The following is an 18,137-nucleotide window of genomic DNA, read 5'->3' on the forward strand; positions in this document are numbered from 1 at the left end:
CAAGATCAGGATGGCTCCCCTTTTGCCCAGACTGCCATTAGCTCAGCCTTAGCTGCAAAATGAAGCCACACTCTGACCCCAGTGGCACTTGAGAACTAGGTACATTAGCCCTTTTTCTTCTAGGGAAATACTGAAGTTCATGGGGTAAAGTCAGTTCTGCAGGGCCCAAGACAATCCTGTCCTTGACAGAGTTACACATGACAACTGACTGAATTGTTTTAACCACAGTCAGGCAGATGCATTTCTTGTCCTCAAGTTTCTGATCAAAAAAGAACCCCCCACTTAGCTGGGTGTTCTTTGGAGAGAGGTCTATTACTTCTCCCTTTCCTAACCACAACATAAAGTCAACTCTGTTCCTTGAATTGAGTAACACTAAGCAAAATGGCAGCCAGTCCCTGACAGAGTAAGCTTGGGTCCAGGCCTGTGAGCAGGGTAAGATCTGTGCTAGTTAATTCTTGCTTAGGACAAGACTTAAAGAACAACTACAACAAATGATGCTTTATGTGCTATCTTCAAGCTACAGTCTAAGCTCTGTTAATGCCATGATTTGCCTGTGGTATTGGTAGGTAGAAATGCTTGTTGCTGTGACTTTGTAGTCATGTCACATTACAAACAGTAATGCTTGCAGGTAAAGAAAGCGGAAGAATCTGAGCCTAAGAAGGATATTCTGTATTCCATCTGACCTACCCCCTTGCTACTTGGCTTGAATACTTTCACTGTAAATTATTAGTGCCTGTACTACTCAACACAAACATACATATATTGCAAGCCACCTCCATGCTGGAGGGCACAAAAATTACCCCCTACACTTTTAAAGAAACACTTCTACTCTGAAGGAAGATAGATCAGGCCACGGTACATAGACAAGAAAAAAAAAAAACAGCCTGCAAAAACTGTCCCCCAGGGCTCAAAAAGGTAAGAAGTGACTTACATGCCCAAAACAAACCACTTAAGCCAATAACGTTTACAAAACCCAAAATAGTTTTATTTATTTTTCAGATTTCTGCCTCAGTGAGACATTTTGCAAACATGCTAAGGCTACAAAATGTCCAAGTTGACAAAGACATGCAACGCTGACCATTCAATAAGTCACGGCTATTATAGGAGCGACCGTGCCCACCCGGGCCACAGGTCCCATAAATCAGGGATGGTGTACAGTGATCATGGCAACGTACTACACAGGACCTAGTAACCTGAGGTAGGTCTCTTTACAGTAAGAAAACAATGTCCTACACCAGTGTTACATCCTGATCAACAGGAACCTGTTGAAAGTTCCAGAAGATGTGGGGTGGGGGACTGTTTCCTTAACAAGTGTGCAATAAAGAAACAGGAAATATTGATGTTGTTTAACCTTAGTGTAAGTGAGCAGAACAAAGAGTTAGTGTTACCCATGCCAATGAAAGCCAACCTAAACCTCTGAGGAGTGTTAGCAGCTTCAAGATAAAGAAGCCAGTCAGCTGAAGCAACTCTGAAAAGGCTTTCCTGCTAGCATACGGGTACGATTTGAACCTTATGATGAACTTGTTACAGATCATTCCACAAACAGTAAGATTTTGGTTGCGTTAGATCAGCGAAGCAGGAAGAGCTTGGGCTTGCTTGCATTAAAATAAACCCTGCTGATACAGTAGGAAATACTGTATCAGGACACTGAGAAAATATGAGGCATTATTGTGACCCAGAAGTGGTTCTCCACTCAGGAGATCACTAAAAACTCTGCTTTGGGAAAGCATCATGGGAAGCAGCAGCCACTGCCGTGGTGAACATTAGCAATGCTCCAAATAGCTTTGATAAATTACAATGCAATAGAGTTACACCACAGAGCTCTTCTCCCCTGTGCTAGACAACAAAGATGTGACAATAAAGGACACTATTGCAAAGCTTCACTTCTACTCAGACACGCAGAAAATCCGGCACTAGGAAAAGACCAACTGTAAAAGACAAAATGGTGTCTGATACAGTCCGATAACAAAGCCAGATCTCTGGAACCGTAAACTGTACAAAAATGATAGAAAAGAATATGCACTGTTATTAATACAGTGCTTATTTTAATATAAAATAAACAGCTTACATTTCCACTGTAAATATAGGCTATATACAGAATTATGTATAGATATAGCTACATGTATAAAGCTTCATTATAGGCCTCTGATACATTTATAACTATGGCTCCCTGAGCCATTTGTAGAGTGCATTTAATAACAAAAAATTAGTACTATGATTATGGAATAAATACAATAATAAAAACATGAAGAATTTTTCTGACACAGTTTTAAAAATCTCTCTGGCTTGACACATTGTGCTAAAAATTAAAAGATGAAAAGGCAATAATCTGCTTGAAGGAGGAGGAGGAGGAGGAAGAAGAGCTGGCCTGCCACAGGCAGGGAATATAGCTCTCCAAAATTAAAGTGACTTTGCCCTGAATTTTAGCCCTTGACAGCAACCTTGTTCTCCGCAGCAGCAAACATAGCATAGAAGCGCGAGTTCTCATTGGCCAGAAGGGCAGACGGCGTGTCGAATTCCACTACCTAAAAGCAAACAAGGCAGGTAAAGTATGTCAGTAAAATCCAGCAAAGAATGGATTCCCACCCCTTGGACTTGTGACACAGTAGTAAAGAAGCCAAAACATGGCAGTAATCTTTAGATGAGACAACAGGCGATGAAAGTATGTGCATTTATGCATAAATACAGTAACCTGGGATGCTTCAAACTAGCTCAGACAAACACTGGAACAACCCATCAGGAAGCAACCTCTTGTGGCTCTGGCAAAAAGAGGCAGATGCTATGGGTTTTTGCCTTCTCTACCTTTAAGAGCCTTGCCAAGTGTTCTTACATTTGATTTAACTGTTTATGGCTCCCACGCAGAAGCCTGAAAAGCGGGTAAAGTATCTCTCACATGCCTGTTTGATAGCACAGGGCTTTCATGAAAGTAATGGGAAACTGTCACTGAGCCCCAGCAGAGATACTTACGTTATTACTCGTCTCAGAATTAACGTACAAAGGGAGTTTTAAAAACACTTTTAAAAGAGCGATTGTTACTCTAGGGTACTGTCTTGGAGACTAAAAGAAATTTTGTCATCTTTGATCCTGTCACGGTCAGGCAATAACTGATTCTGTTGGAGTATTATTACCAAGGATGTGAATGAACACAGAGGATTTTCTACCCTGCAATACTAGCTGTTCCTTCAGTTCAGCCTGCACATATGGCACCACCAGACTGCAACAGGAACTGCAGCCACAAAAGTCTTTCTGCTTACCTGTCCTTGTGTTAGCACCATGATCCGATCAGAGCCCAGTACCGTATGCAGGCGATGAGCAATTGTTAACATAGTGCAATCTGCAAATGCCTCTCTGATAGTCTCCTGAATCAGTAAGTCTGTCTCTGTGTCCATAGCAGCTGTTGCTTCATCCAGTATCAAAATCTGAAAGCAGCACATAATCCTGGCTGTTACCTATAGTAACACTTTCCCTCCCTGAACATTAAAATACATAGAGTGGGCAGAATTACCATAACCAAGAGTTGTCACAACTGGCAATCATTATGGAGCTGTGGTCACAAAGGTAGTTTTTACAAGCACCCTTCCAGTTTTCTTTATGTAATTGCCTTCAACAAAGTTACCTTATGGATCACACTGCATTTTATGGTCACATCCTAAAGTCACAAGATGACTGGGTTCTGACCTGGGCCTCAAGTTCCCACTACTTTCAGTTTTACATTCAGCAGTTAAATCTCAAATACAAATTTTACTGGTAAACTAATCTCACACCTGCTTGGTAGTGACAGCTCTTTCTGGAATGAGTCAATGTGACTAGGCTTAGTAGCTTTCTTATGCTGGAAAGAACTACCCTTCCTCTCAGACTCAGACATAAACTGATCTGGACTGGTGTCTTGTCAAAGCTAAACTAGACTTGGTTTGTGCAGGTACTGCAGAGAGAGAGCAGTAATTTCTGCTGAGTAGTCTTAGCTTTAAAACAGATGCAGAGGGAACCTTAAAATATGGTGTGCAACATTTAAGAAAAAAGGATGTTAAAATCAGAATCCTGGTCAATCTCAAATGTCCTTTCTCACTGTAATTATTATGTGTCTTCCATTCCTGCAAAACCCTTAACTCCACTGGTACAGCATGGGCCCAAATTCCACTTGGAGACTACATTTTAGTGGAACACCATGTAGAAGGAAAGTACTTGGCTGTCATTTACAAAAAGGTGGAAGAAGGAAAGAATCTGATGCTCGCCATTAACAGGTCACTGAATAAGTGATTAGGCCAGTCTGACACACTATTATTAACACTAATGAGCAATACCTTTCTGCAGCTGGCTACAGATGCCTTTCTAGCTATTTAACCCTACACCATCTGTGGGTCGCAATAACTGTTGGTGTGATTCCTCTGACAGACAGAATGAATCTGGCACAAAAAAGGCTGGCTCAATGCTATCCATTTGCTATCTCCAGCTAGTTCTCTCATCACTATGCTCACCTTGCAACGACGCAGTAGAGCTCTAGCTATGCACAGTAACTGTCTCTCTCCAACTGAAAAGTTTTCCCCATTTTCCATCACTTCTGAGTCAAGTTTCATAGGCAGCTGGGCAATCTATGTTGGAAAGAAGAGGCAAAAATCTTAGAGCATTGTACTTTTTGTATTTCCATGGCATGAGACAAACAGTTGCTCCTCCTGCAAATCTGATTTTGCCCATGTTCCAAAACATCTGTCACACTTTGCTGACCATCTCTCCCTCTCCCTGTTGAGGAAATTAGTAACAAGCAACTAATGCTAAAACAACAATACAACATCAGACCTACTCAGTCAGGTTGAAATGCCTGTGACTCAGTGATAGCTCCTGAGAACACTACTAGTTGTTAAGCTAGAAGAGCTATATCCTCTCAGTAGGCAACTTTAGAATGACTTAAGTACAAAGTATTTAATTTCTAGAAAAAAGTGTGCCATGTACAAAATCGTATCACCATGAATACAGATGTCCTGACAGTCTTTCTCACCAAGAGAAAAAAGAGTGAACCAAGTCCCTGCAGGAATTACTGCAGTGTACGTAGTATAGCCACACACGCTGCCCCATGCCACCTTACTTACAAGAAGAGAAGAATTGGAGATGTCATGGCAGTGAGACTTGCTGCAGAGGGCCATGCAAAGGGCATATTTTAAGCTCAGTATAAATGTGCATGTGTGACACTTACACTCACAAATATAAATGCAGAATGCTCACTTAAGGCATATATATAAAAATATCATGTGAAATATTGTAATACCCTAAGAGTCCCTGTGATGAAGCAACACTGCTATGCTACATACTAAAAAAGTAAACATCCAAAATACGGCACGTTCTCCAAATACTCAGTCTCTTTACTAGAAATAACGCATAGCCAATAAGGGAAAAAGTTAAAGGTCTCTGAAACAGCTACTAACAGAGCATGTAGGTTTGAAAGCCAACACACAAACATGTATTCTCATAGGGCACATAATACTTACACACTCCTTCATGTGAGTCCTTTCCAAAGCATCCCAGATTTGTTCCTCACTGTACTGATTGAAAGGATCCAAGTTTGATCTGGAGAGGGAAGCAGAAAACATAACCAGAATTTTTATTCAGCAATGAATAGCAAAGCAGCAGCATGCTAATTCATCCAGATGGATGATTCCCATCTAGCCTTCCACTGACAGAATTTCCTTGCCAAGGAAATCAGATGCTCCCAGCACACTAGGGTTAGATTAGACAAAGAACAAAGAGTAGCGATGGAAGACAAAGATACAAAAGCTTCAAGCAGATCTAAATGGAAAGCAAGACTTTCATAGCAGAGGAGCACATCCAGTTCTGCTTTGGGCCAACTAAAATCATTTAGCTGTGCTTTTTTTGCTTCAGAAACAGAGAACAGAAGCTAGGATGGTTGAGAACTAGTATCTCACCAGGCACCTATTTGAGTTCAAGTATAAGCTGGTAGCCCTTTTTTTCCTTCTTGCCTTCTTATGGTCTCACTAACCTCACAGTGCCACTGAATAGCACAGGTTCCTGAGGAATTATTGAGAGTTTGCTGCGAAGATCTGCCAAACCAATGTCATTTATTTTCACACCATCAATTTTAATGCAGCCTCCAGATAGCTCAACCAGACGAAATAGTGCCATTCCAAGGGAAGACTTCCCTAAAAATGAGACAGGAAAAACAATACTAGTTTATACAGTCAGAGCAGCTTTGAGATGAGAAAGCATTTTAAAAGCTGCCCATGTGTAAGAAAAGTGTTTTAAAATACCATAAAGTCCTGGCCAACAATGCTGGGGGGTTCAGCATTTAAACTTCTAAGCAATTGTAGGGGCAGCTCCTAATCTCTTCTCACAGAAGCCACCCCTGCAGTGGCACCCCATCCCAGCTACCAAAAACTTGCTACATAAACCCAATACAGCAATATTAATTGCTTATTTAGAAAACTACATTTTGGAGCTGGTTTAAGTCATCTCAAACAGGGGTTTTGATTCTTCGCATTACAGATTTCTGAGATAGTTTAGAGACAAACCTGGCTGCAGCATCAGTACGGAAAACTTTCAAGAGAGTCAATGAGCATGTTGTAGGTAGCATTCTGTGCTGGTAAGTGGCTTGGGGTGTTAAACGTTGTAAACATACTGGCTCAGGCATAGTAGGATATCCCTCTACTTCAAATGAAAACTTGTTTTCATTATTGTTTACAGGGATCCTACTTACATATGCACAGGAACAGAATCCACCACTGACATACTGCTGGATACTCCTGGGCAATTAATGATTTATTCAAACAGAAAAGACAGAGGAGAACCAGCATGACTGCCCCACTCTATTCCATTCCTATTCTGCAGAAGTAGTAATTTAACTCTGCTTAGTGTTTTTCCTTACCTGAGCCTGTCCTTCCCACAATGCCAACCTTTTCCTTCGGTTTGATAGTAAAGGACACTTTTTTAAGTACTAGAGGAAGGTTCTCTCGGTACCGCATCTCTGCGTTTTCAAAAACAACTTCACCTTCCTGTGGCCAGTCCAGAGGAGGAGTTTTATTCTTAATTCGAGCAGGAGCTTCCAGGGAAAGTGTCTTTAAAATAAAATCAGAAGTTCAGTTTCCAGTAAACAAAACACCAGAAAGGAAAATTATCAGTTGCAGCTTTCAGCAGGAGTTCTTCCCTGCACACTCGGCCCATATCAGTTTATGGCAGTTTTATACTGAGCTGTGTGGCTGGATGCAGGCCCAGTGGTTCAGAAGTTTGCTGTGTTACACTGGCCACGCTGCTATTCCCTTCCCGTTGCCTCAATGACGACATTGGTCCTTCTACACAACAATGTTTTTCATCAACGGAATTCAAAATATATTTTAGGCCTACTATTTATGAGCACAATCCTATGAGTTTTGTGGCACTCCAAAGACTGGATGCTTCTGGATGCAAAAATCTGCTGTATTTCTAGGTCTCATTTACTATGCCATGCCAAGGTCACCTCTTGATTCTGACACAGAAGAGAACGCCCATGTGACATGTTATACAAATGCTACCCTCCTCCTTCTCTTCCTCATGCTTCCCTGTTCTATTAAATCACTGAGCAGTCGGGCCCCTTCCCGCTTGCTCACTTTCACTATTTTACTCTGCCCCTTAATAGGTCACTCATTAAGCAGTTCACAGATTAAACAGAAAACCAGAACCTCTGAAAACCAAACATGTGCCTTTATAGCATGTTTAGAATGAAGCCAAGGTCGCTTTCCCATATTTGGCACAAGCAGCCTCAGAGAATGGCAGAAATCCTGTCATGGGATTCATCTCGTGTAACTTTAAACACATACAAAGTAAGAATCTCCAACTGAACCCGGCCCCATCAACTCCTTTATAGTCACTACAAAGAAGCTAGCATTTCTGGAGTGTGATTTTTCTCATTCTAATGTAAACACTTAGAATGAGTAATAAATTGCCCTCCAGAGACAGCCATTTCCTACACTGACTATAGAGAGATCCCACAGGGACTATGTCAGTTGTGGACATCTGCAACATCTAGTTAGAGGCAGATTAATTGTACCCCCAGGGTTTGAGAAAAACAGCGATCTTCTACAACAGTACTCCAGTTCTTTGAGCTTGGTGCTCCTAACAGCAACCTTGGAGCCCGCACTGAAAGAAGCCAAGCCTGCGACTTGGTAAGACACAGAACCTGCATGGCATTTCATTGCTCACCCATCCTTTCACTTTTGATTCAAAGTAGTTTTACAGTTTCATAATGAAATGGCTGTCTAGAGATCCAAATAAGAAAAATCACAGAAAGTGTTGCTTAATGGTGATATAAAATGATAGACAGTAAATTAAAGAAAAAAAACCCCAACAATCTACCTACAACAGGTTTTGCCACTGAAGGCCTGACAGTGGTAAACCCATCTCAGCCCAGTGAGATACCAGGCAGTACTTGGCATATAGTTCTCACAGTTTGTGTAGTCACCAAGTCTTCCATACACAGAAATTTTCTATTTAGATGCCACAAGAGGACTGGGGGAGTGGGCAGTTTTAAATTTTTTTCTTCTCTTCAGTATTAAATCCACAGGCTAAAAAAAAATTCTACAAATATCAACTACTACATAGCCCCAATTTACCAAACAGATATGTATCTCCCTCTGAAGTTCACAGGGAATGTGTACTATGTATTAAATAAAAAAGCCTTTCACCTCAAAGACCAGACCCAGTAGGCAGCTTTCCCCTGCCTACACTTTCCCCATTGACCTACACCCTGTTCTGCATACACAAATCCTAGTTATGAAGAAAGGGTTACAGATAATCAGAGCAGCTTGCTAAGCATTTAGCCTGGCACATTTCTCACAACTGCAATGACAGCAATTCCTTGACTTTTTAAGCATATAGAAATATGTTATATAAGATAGCTGTGGAAAAAGAAGTAGACTTATTAGGATGAAGCAGAATTACATGTAGATAAGTTACAAACAGTTATCTGTGTTTAAATGAAGGAGTTCCGTTAGGTTTGGAATGAAGGATGCCAGACACCATCCTTTTACTGTACAATGTTGTACTGAATTCCCAGTTACTCCTTTCACACACTCCACTCTCTACTGAGAATGTCAGCAAACTTTCAACATCCTTCTGTAACTTCAGTGATGCCAGGCAAGTGATGCCTGTAAGCTTAGCCACGTACCAGCTCTTGTGCCATTCATCTTGCCAATGCTTACATACATGCTTCATAAAACAAATTCACTCTGCAGTATTACAATAGATGCATTAATGTGTTTACAAGATCAGAAACATACATTCTGTACTAAGGCAGACTATGGCTGACTTTCTCTTCTGTTATGCCAGCAACATAACAAGCAACAAGAAATTTTACAACAGGCAGTTGAATATATTATTGTCCTACCTTGATATAGTGATCAATCCTCTCCACTGAGGTGAAGCGAGCTTCTGTTTCTGAAGCAAGTCTGACTGTAAACTGGAATAACCCTGTTAACTGGAGTGATGGGAGAAAACAAAGACACATTTAGAAAGCTGTGATTTATTATTGAATTAACAGACAAACCTAATGGATACTGTGGCCAGCAGGACTAGGGAAGTGATCATCCCCCTGTACTCGGCATGGAACCTCAAATACTGCATTCAGTTTTGGGCCCCCTCACTACAAGGAGGACACTGAGGTGCTGGAGCATGTCCAAAGAAGGGCAACGAAGTTGGTGAAGGGTCTGGAGCACAAGTCTTATGAGGAGCGGCTGAGAGAGCTGGGGTTGTTTACTCTGGAGAAAAGGAGGCTGAGGGGAGACCTTATCGCTCTCTACAACTACCTGAAAGGGGGTTGCAGCGATATGCATGTCTGTCTCTTTTCCCAAGTGACAAGTGATAGGATGAGAGGAAATGGCCTCCAGTTGCACCAGGGAAGGTTTAGATGGGATATTAGGAAAAATTTCTTCACTGAAAGCGTTGTCAAGCATTGAAATGGGCTGCCCAGGGAAGTGGTTGAGTCACCATCCCTGGAGGTATTTAAAAGGCATGTAGATATGGCACTTAGGCACCTGGTTTAGTGGCGGACTTGGCAGTGTTCAGTTATCAGCTGGACTCAATGATCTTAAAGGTCTTTTCCAACCTAAACAATTCTATGATTCTATGATATTTGATAAAGTAGTCTTGGCATTGGACACCATATAGCTAAGGTGCCCAAGGCAAGTTAATTTTAGTTATTAGTTAATTTTAAAATAACCATAATTTATTAATCACTTGGAAAACCAGCAGTTTAGAAAGGCTTCCCAGAAGCAACAGCTTTAAATATTAGCCGTCTAAGTTTTGTAATTTCACCTTATTACCACCAGGAGGCAGAAAAGGCCAATAAACGTCTCTAATAGCAAGTATTGTGTGTGAGCACTGAAGTCTCTCCAACCCCCCCACACCTGCAACACTGGATGCTCTTCGCTGTGAAAACATATTGCAGGCAATACATTAAGAGATCAGTTTGGCAGATGTCTGATGTACCATCAATCCAATTTCTGGAAATATCCAGGAAAATTGTAATATGCAGCATATTAAGAGCCTCAAACGGTTTCTACTTCATCATTTAAAAAGAGGCAGCTCCCCAAAACAATAGCCTTAAGGTCCTAGGCTCCTCTCATAATTTGTAATTTCGCTGCTAGCAAAAGGTCCTGACTCTGAATTGCTTTCCCCTCCATTACCAAAAGGGGGTAACAGTACCTTCTTCCATTCTAGTGTATTAAGGAAAGTTTTCAATGGTGTGTTACTTTTACTTACTAGCAATAACTACATTAAATGAGAAATGAAATATTACAGTACAGGGACATACTTACCTGCACAGCATATGAGATAGCCAGCCCAGCATAGGCAGGAGGAATCTGGCCATGCATTAAGACAATCATAAGGCCAGTGGTTGTGATAAGAGCAATGCTGATAATGTCCAGCCGTACAGCTAGCCAGCGCATCGCACAGCTGAACAGGTAAAATGGTGCTTGATTGTCATCTAGGAGCTCCTGATACCTGAAACAAATACAGGAAAGGTTAGTAGATCTCCACAAGCCTGATGATCTACAAATAGCAGACTACTTAAACCCCTGTTTCAGTATCGGAATTCAGGGTGGGAAGACTAGCACATCATTGACAAAGTCTCAAACTAGGCCATGAAAGCGGTGTTTACAAACTTTCCTGAATAATGTCAGATACCTACTTAGCTCAAACTCTCAAAGTCAAATTACCAAGTTTCTGTGTACAACAATGAATTATACTGGGGGTGAATCAAAATTCAGGGACATTACACACACTTTCACCACAACTTCACCTATGCAAGACCTTCCAGAGGATGCTCAATGACTACAAATTACTTCACAGGTAACAGGAGCAGTACTTCAGAATATGCACAAAACATGTGCTATTTTATACACAAGTGTAAAAGTAAAGTTACACTAAGTTTTGACAGGACTGGTGACACTAATTAAAACACATCAATAACCATTTAATTTACAATCCTGACACTGTGGAGCTGAGAAAGTATATTTAAGGGGAGACGCTTGAGAGATTCACAAAGCCAGTAACTAGATTTTCTGATCATGCAACTCAGTTTTACACCAATTGCTGTTGCACAGTATGTGCAGTGCCTTAGTGCTCTAGCACCAGCAATGCTAAGGGACTGCTATTCACACCTCTGCAACCTTTCATCTAAGCTGGTGTAGCAGTGTCTTTCCAGAGCTTCTGTGGCAATTTTCCCTGTGCTCCCACGCTGTTGGTCTCATGACCTTGCACCTGTAAAATCCTGATATTGTTATGGCAGGTTCTCACGGGAAACAACTACCACTCACATGAGAAGTGTTTCACTTTCCCACACTAACATTTGTTCTGCAGCTTGTAGTTTATACTAGAGAAAACCAAGCATAGTGCACAACAAGGTGGCTAACAATCACTTAAACACTTGATAAATGGTATCCAATTATACATGTGCTCAGAGATTAACAGCTCATTAATATGCACACTGAGGTTTTGTCAGCACGCTCTAACCAATGCTAATACCATCATAAGGAGAAAAAAAAACAATAGAAAATATGAGTAGGACCTGATGAAAATTATGTACTACTAGAGAAAAAGTATGGCCAAAAAGTTGCCCTCACCATTATCATTGCCACCTGCTGCACCGCAGAGAACTCCAGAGGAAGGTATTCACCTGGGACCCCATCGCTGTTCTTCCCTATTTGCTACTGGGGAGTTTTCCCTTTCCTTTTTCCTTCTTGTTCTCCCTCATTTTTTCCCCCGAAAAGTAACTTTCGCTCTTAGAGCCAATGTATGCCGTCAGCTATAGACCCCATTAATAAATCTTTCTGAATGTAAACCTGTTGCACCCTGCTTTGTGCTCCACCACTCTCAGATGGGTATCTAGACTGACCTGTGCAGAAATTCCTGTCCTTTGTGGTAGGCATGGATTGTGGAGAGACCCTGTATGCTAGATGTAATATGAGACAGGAATGGAGACTGTGTGATGTTGTCCAGACGCTTGAGCTCTCGAATAAAAACTCTGGAAGGAAAGAAGGACTTTTAAGTGACATGTACAACCATCATATACCAACCACTACATTGATGCATATATACTTGAAGAACCTTATGTCCTTACTAACAGGTCAAAGTATCTCTACTTTTTGTCAAAGCAGCTGATGCACTTACCTAGACACAACATGCAGAACTGTGAACAGGACAATGAGGGGCCCAACTGCCACCAGGAACCAGGGGAAAACCCCAGAAATCACCCCCACACAGAAGAACACAAGGATAACATTCTGGATGAACATTTCTGCTTGAAACGGCAAACGAACATCAACTGGAAAAAATGGAAGGAGAAGAGGAAGATCTTGAGTACAGAAAGCTAAAACAATCTATATAAAGCAATTCAGTCCAGCTGTACATCATCATTGAAAAGGGCAGTGATTTCTCATGGCTTATTCAAATTAAAAATGTACATTTTCATTAGGTGTGCTTTTATCTTCTGAGATGCTAGTAGACTTTCCAATTATTCCCATTTGCAGAAATAGCACTGGTGCAACTCTGACCTAACTACCACCTTTGCTGCACATAAGCTTCACCCTGACACTCTAGGTTCCTCCTACATTAACTGCTAAGAGTCCATGTGCAGTCTGTAGGTACAAAAGCAGCTGCACATTTTCTTCTTTATATGTCGACAGACCTGAGATATCAGCTGCCTTCTAGAATCATAACCCAGGTACGTCCCAATTCCTGCTTTGTCTATTACAAGTACGCATTTGGCAATCACCCCAACAGCAAGAGACCAGAGAGTATTAAGGAGTTAACTGGGAGGTCTGAATGTGGGATCTACAGTGAGAGATACCTTCATCCATGTCTTTGGAAAACCTGTTGAGAATCCGCCCAGTGGGTGTAGTGTCAAAGAACTTCATGGGGCTACGCAGAATCCGTCGGAAGAGCTCATCATGGAGCCTTGAGGATGCTCTGAGAGTTCCCTGACAATGCAGAAAATGTTGCAGTGTTATGGAAAGAAGGACAACAAAGCTGGTGAGGGGTCTAGAGCACAAGTCTTATGAGGAACAGCTGAGGGAACTGGGGTTGTTCAGTCAGAGGAGGAGGCTCAGAGGAGACCTTATCACTCTCTGCAATTACCTGAAAGGGGTTTGTGGTGAGGTGAGCACTGATCCCTTCTCCCAAGTGACTAGTGACAGGACAAGAGGAAATGGCCTCAAGTTGCGCTAGGGGAGGTTCCACTGGGTATTAGGAAAAATTTCTTTACTGAGAGAGTGGTGAAGCATTGGAACAGGCTGCCCAGGGAGGTGGTGGAGCCACCATCACTGGAGGTGTTCAAAAAACCTGTAGACATGGCACTTCAGGACATGGTTTAGTGGGCATAGTAGTGTTGGGTTGATGGTTGGACTTGATGATCTTAAAGGTTTTTTTCCAACCTTAATGATTCTGTGATACTGTGAAAGGATGTTTGCCTTCCTGTCACTGCTCCTCCCCTGGGCACCAAAACATTTTGCTCATTGCACCTCTCCAACCATAAGGGGTTTTTTTCTTGCATTCTGTGCTTCCAACCAGTGGAAGGAAGCTATTAATTCAGAAGAAGTTTAACAGAAAGCATGGTGCAACCCCAAGAGAGGACTTTTGGAAACCTCACAATCTGTGATCTGACTTCCTCTGGTTCAAATGTCTCTCTTGGGAGGTGATCAAAAGAACCACGATGACAGCAATATGCTGGGGGGTGAGGGGAGCAGGATAAGAAAAACCACAGCATTGGTACATACCTTTACAAAGACGACACCACGAACAGCTTTCAGGATCAACATAACTGCCATAGACAGTGCATAGATGCCAGCATAGTAATGCATGTGAGGGTTATCTTTCATACTGTTGCTTATGACAGTTTCATTTCCCAAAGTCACAGTGGTGTTCTGCAGAAAATTCAAGGTTTCAGTGAATAGTTAAGACAAGGATTAAGCATGTACACATTACACATGGTAGAATTTAACTGTCTTGTGTCCCCTCCCACCATATTTGATATTTCTTCTTTAAATACAGTACTCCAATGATCTTTGAATACTTTAGAAAGTTTTCCCTAGCAGAGATACTTGACTTGTAGATTTGTAGCCCTTGGCCTTTTTCCTACAATATCTTTGTAAATACTACCCCAATACCTACTTCCTTTGATTCCTAATTTCTCATTTCATGCTTATCATTTCTTGTGTTCTTCTGAACAATGCCAGATACTTGCATACCACCACTCCTATTAGACAGCAACATTCACCTTGGATAGGTTATACAGTCTTCTTATCAAACATGGTTGTTATTTTCTGCCAGTACGCAGTAAATTCTCTACGGTCACTGTTGTACATTTTCACTCTCTTGTTTTTTTTTAAATCTTTAAGTATGTTTAAGGATCACATTGCTTATTTTATTATTGTTGGCCATCTGCACTTCATTATCGCTTCTCTGAGGTTAGTAGTTTGCTCCCACCGCCCCCCAAAAACATCTTGCAGATATATTTAAATCTTTAAATGCAACAAGACTTGCAATCAAAGCCCCTAGAGTGGGAAAAGTCCTAAACCATCCCAGGTCACCACAGTCTTCAAAGCAACTCCCAAAAAAGTCATTTGACTTAAAGCCATATACTTTAACAAGATTATCCTGTCAGATGTAAAGTCACATTCAAACAAAAACCAGCACTAAAATTAGTAATTCCTCCTGCAGCTTGTTGGCCCCTTTCACATTTTCACTTCCTTTTCTTAGACTAACCAAGACAAGGAACAAGAGGGCAGTATAAAACCACATAAGCTATTATATCTTTCTTATTAGTGGAGCTCTATTATTCTTGGAGATGAACTCTCTAGTGAGACCACCTCCTGGGGAGCCTTACAACTTGCTTAAATTAAGAAGCACCATTTGGTCTCATAGGACTGCTTGGGATTAGTCTAGGAGAGCAATCCCCCTGCCTGTTAGTCACAAGAGAGTAGAAAAGCTATTTATCTTACTCCACTGCCTTGCTTGATCCAGAAACTCAGCCACCAGTTGCTAAAAGCTGTACTGCCCACATTCAGCACAAACAGTGCCATGATGACGAGGAACGCAAAGGGGCCTCCAGCTGCCTGAATGTAGATACCATAAACAGACCAGGGGACAGAGCCTTTGCCTTTCTCTTCCATCTGGACCAATTGGCCTGTGAAACAAAAGAGGAGGAGGGAGTGAGGAAAAGAAACCTGTTCCATTAAACTTCTCTAAGTTTGTGAACGCACAAGAAACTACAGTCATTTTCAAACTGTACAGAGTACTTTCAGAAACACAGACATTTCTTAATACGTAGAACTCAATGGTTCAAAACAGTTTTTCAAAAAGTCACATTTCCTCTGCAGAATCATTCACGTCACAGTATGTCTGAAAAAGCGTAATCAGCACAGACTTAAATACTAGGCTGGTATCAGCCTCACTATTGCTTTTTAAACCCTGCTGAAGTTCAAAGTTAACATTAAACAGAGAAAACCACAAAACAGAGGTCCGATCTTCCAATTCTTCATACATAAATGCTATGTCCTGCCTAGGACTCTGCGAATATGAAGGTATACAAATTGCCCTCTTAGGACAGGACAGAGAGGTGGTGTGGGAGACAAGGTACTATAAGCTCCTTTGTGCCGACGGCATCTGACCAGCAGCAGCCTGATTGAACTTAAAAACACTGTGCAGGCACCCATATTTAATAAATGAATGTCCTTTGCCCACTGCCTGTGTCCTATCAACCACACTGAGTGACCAGGACTTGAGACAGCTTTCAAAACCTGAGAGGTACATTCATAATACACTTTGAAAGCAAATGTTTTGAGCTTATTGGTGTATGAAATAATTACAGCCAGAAATCTGATTACATAGTTACCCTCTTCCTTCTTTACAACTTTTTCCTTCTTCACAGACCCTGTTTTGGTACTTTTATCCTGGGGTCTTTTCAGTGAACTGTTTGTGTTCTTCTTTATATTAATCTGCAGGAAAACAATGACACTAAACATACCGGAGTAATTTGCTTTGACATTTTCATATCTGAACCCAAACTTTTTATAAGCTACCTCCTAAGGACAAAGGCTTCCAATAGCTTAGCATTCTTATCAAGGAGGATATTAACTTTGCTGTTATTACAGATGACTGCCAAGTCTGGTGGATTAAATTCTCCTCCTTTATGAATCTGAACTGCTTCCAATCTGTACTGGTAGTGTGCAAGGTTAATTTCCAGAATCAGTGACACTATGAGTGTACATGGTAGAGGAACGAGACCCCTACTACTGAGAGAAAGATACAATCCCCCTGTTCCTTGTAAAAATAACTCACAGTTTTATTAAGAGGGGGTTTTTTTTTCCCCCAAACACCCTAGTACTTCACTCAGGAAAGCTCTCATGAAATGCCTCTAAGGATGAAGTCAGGTTAACTTGGTCTTCCAGAAATCAAATGTCCAAACACTAAATTGCATACACAATTACTGTTCTAAACCCAACCATCCTCCCACAAATGGAAGTTACTGCCTGTTCAGAGACAGCCTACATTAATTGGAACGCCCTACACAGCATCTTCAGGGTCTTCTTCCCACACTTTACATGAGAAGAGACATCTCACATGTCAAACCACAGAGAATCTAACTTTACCATCCATTTCCTCTTATCCCATCAGGAATGCAAATTAATGCTCCTTCCATGAGCTAGTGTTTACAGCGAGACAGTGAAGGTCAGCCAAGCACGCAGACTGGAGAATCTCATGTTAACTGTCATTACATTAATCTTAAAATGGCAGAAATATAATCTTCATGCCTCAGAAAGGACATGCAGAGTAATGCATTATATTCTTTTGCTTCTTTCACTAACCTCTCCCAGGTGAAAATTTCACCAAGAACCTTCTCTATCTGTGTATTTAGCACAATGCTACCTTTTCAGAAACTTCTTTTTAAATGTCTGCAACTTGTGAATAAGGAGCCTCTCATCTCTAAAAAGCACATCAGCAGTTTATTTTTTATCTCTTCTTACTAAGAAAAAATGCACAAAACACTTAAGAGAAGTAAATACTCATCAAATAAAAAGCAACAAAGTTGCTTACTACAAAGAATAACTGCAGGAAACAAACAGGAGAAAGGTGGGAAAAAATTAAATTGCTGAAAATTTAAATGCATGTCTTACTGAATGGTTCTTATTATTTTCTAGATTTACATTTTTTCCACCAACTAAAATACTAGAGCACAAATCCAAGTTTGCACTTACAGACATTGTTTCGTAACAGAAGCAGTGTCAAGCCACAATTTTTTTTTCTCACAACCCCCCAAAACAAAGCATTTTCAGTTACATTTCCAAAAAACTGTTACATCTAACTTTTGCCAAGTTCTGCCACTTTTCCTGTGCCTCAGTCACACCCCATGTGAAAAAGTAGTAATAAACCAGTAACAATTTTTTCACATAAAGGTTGGTCCAGGTCTGTGCTAATTTGGAGGTAAATTAAGAAGTGAGGTGGTACAATAAAAGAGACAACAAGCTTCCTGCGCTGAGCATCACCAGAGGAGATGATACATTACTTCGATGTTCAACTCATGAGCTCACTGGCAGAGTCCTCCCTACTATGCATTCCCTAAATACGAACTGTGACTGCAAATACGAAGTGCTAACGAAGCA

The 18,137-nt window shown here is 41.1% G+C and overlaps 1 protein-coding gene across 3 annotated transcripts in view; it reads right to left on the reverse strand.

Annotated features, from left to right (window-relative positions):
* Positions 1–969: 969 nt before the first annotated feature.
* ABCC5 (ATP binding cassette subfamily C member 5) overlaps positions 970–18,137 on the reverse strand; it is a 49,822-nt gene continuing 32,654 nt past the window's right edge. For 2 of the 3 annotated variants that reach the window (XM_059822596.1, XM_059822597.1), the window contains exons 17-30: positions 16,370–16,472; positions 15,477–15,661; positions 14,253–14,399; positions 13,328–13,457; positions 12,649–12,802; positions 12,374–12,502; positions 10,794–10,980; positions 9,365–9,454; positions 6,872–7,061; positions 5,990–6,149; positions 5,481–5,559; positions 4,476–4,589; positions 3,255–3,419; positions 970–2,525 (exon numbers count right to left, since the gene is read on the reverse strand). In XM_059822596.1, coding sequence (XP_059678579.1) covers positions 2,424–2,525; positions 3,255–3,419; positions 4,476–4,589; positions 5,481–5,559; positions 5,990–6,149; positions 6,872–7,061; positions 9,365–9,454; positions 10,794–10,980; positions 12,374–12,502; positions 12,649–12,802; positions 13,328–13,457; positions 14,253–14,399; positions 15,477–15,661; positions 16,370–16,472 — 1,935 coding nt within the window. In that variant the 3' untranslated portion in view covers positions 970–2,423. The remainder of the gene's footprint in view (positions 2,526–3,254; positions 3,420–4,475; positions 4,590–5,480; positions 5,560–5,989; positions 6,150–6,871; positions 7,062–9,364; positions 9,455–10,793; positions 10,981–12,373; positions 12,503–12,648; positions 12,803–13,327; positions 13,458–14,252; positions 14,400–15,476; positions 15,662–16,369; positions 16,473–18,137) is intronic. The other variant, XM_059822598.1, reaches the window with a different exon arrangement.

The sequence above is a fragment of the Gavia stellata genome, chromosome 11, assembly GCF_030936135.1.
Source record: "Gavia stellata isolate bGavSte3 chromosome 11, bGavSte3.hap2, whole genome shotgun sequence".
In the NCBI taxonomy this organism is placed as follows: domain Eukaryota; kingdom Metazoa; phylum Chordata; class Aves; order Gaviiformes; family Gaviidae; genus Gavia; species Gavia stellata.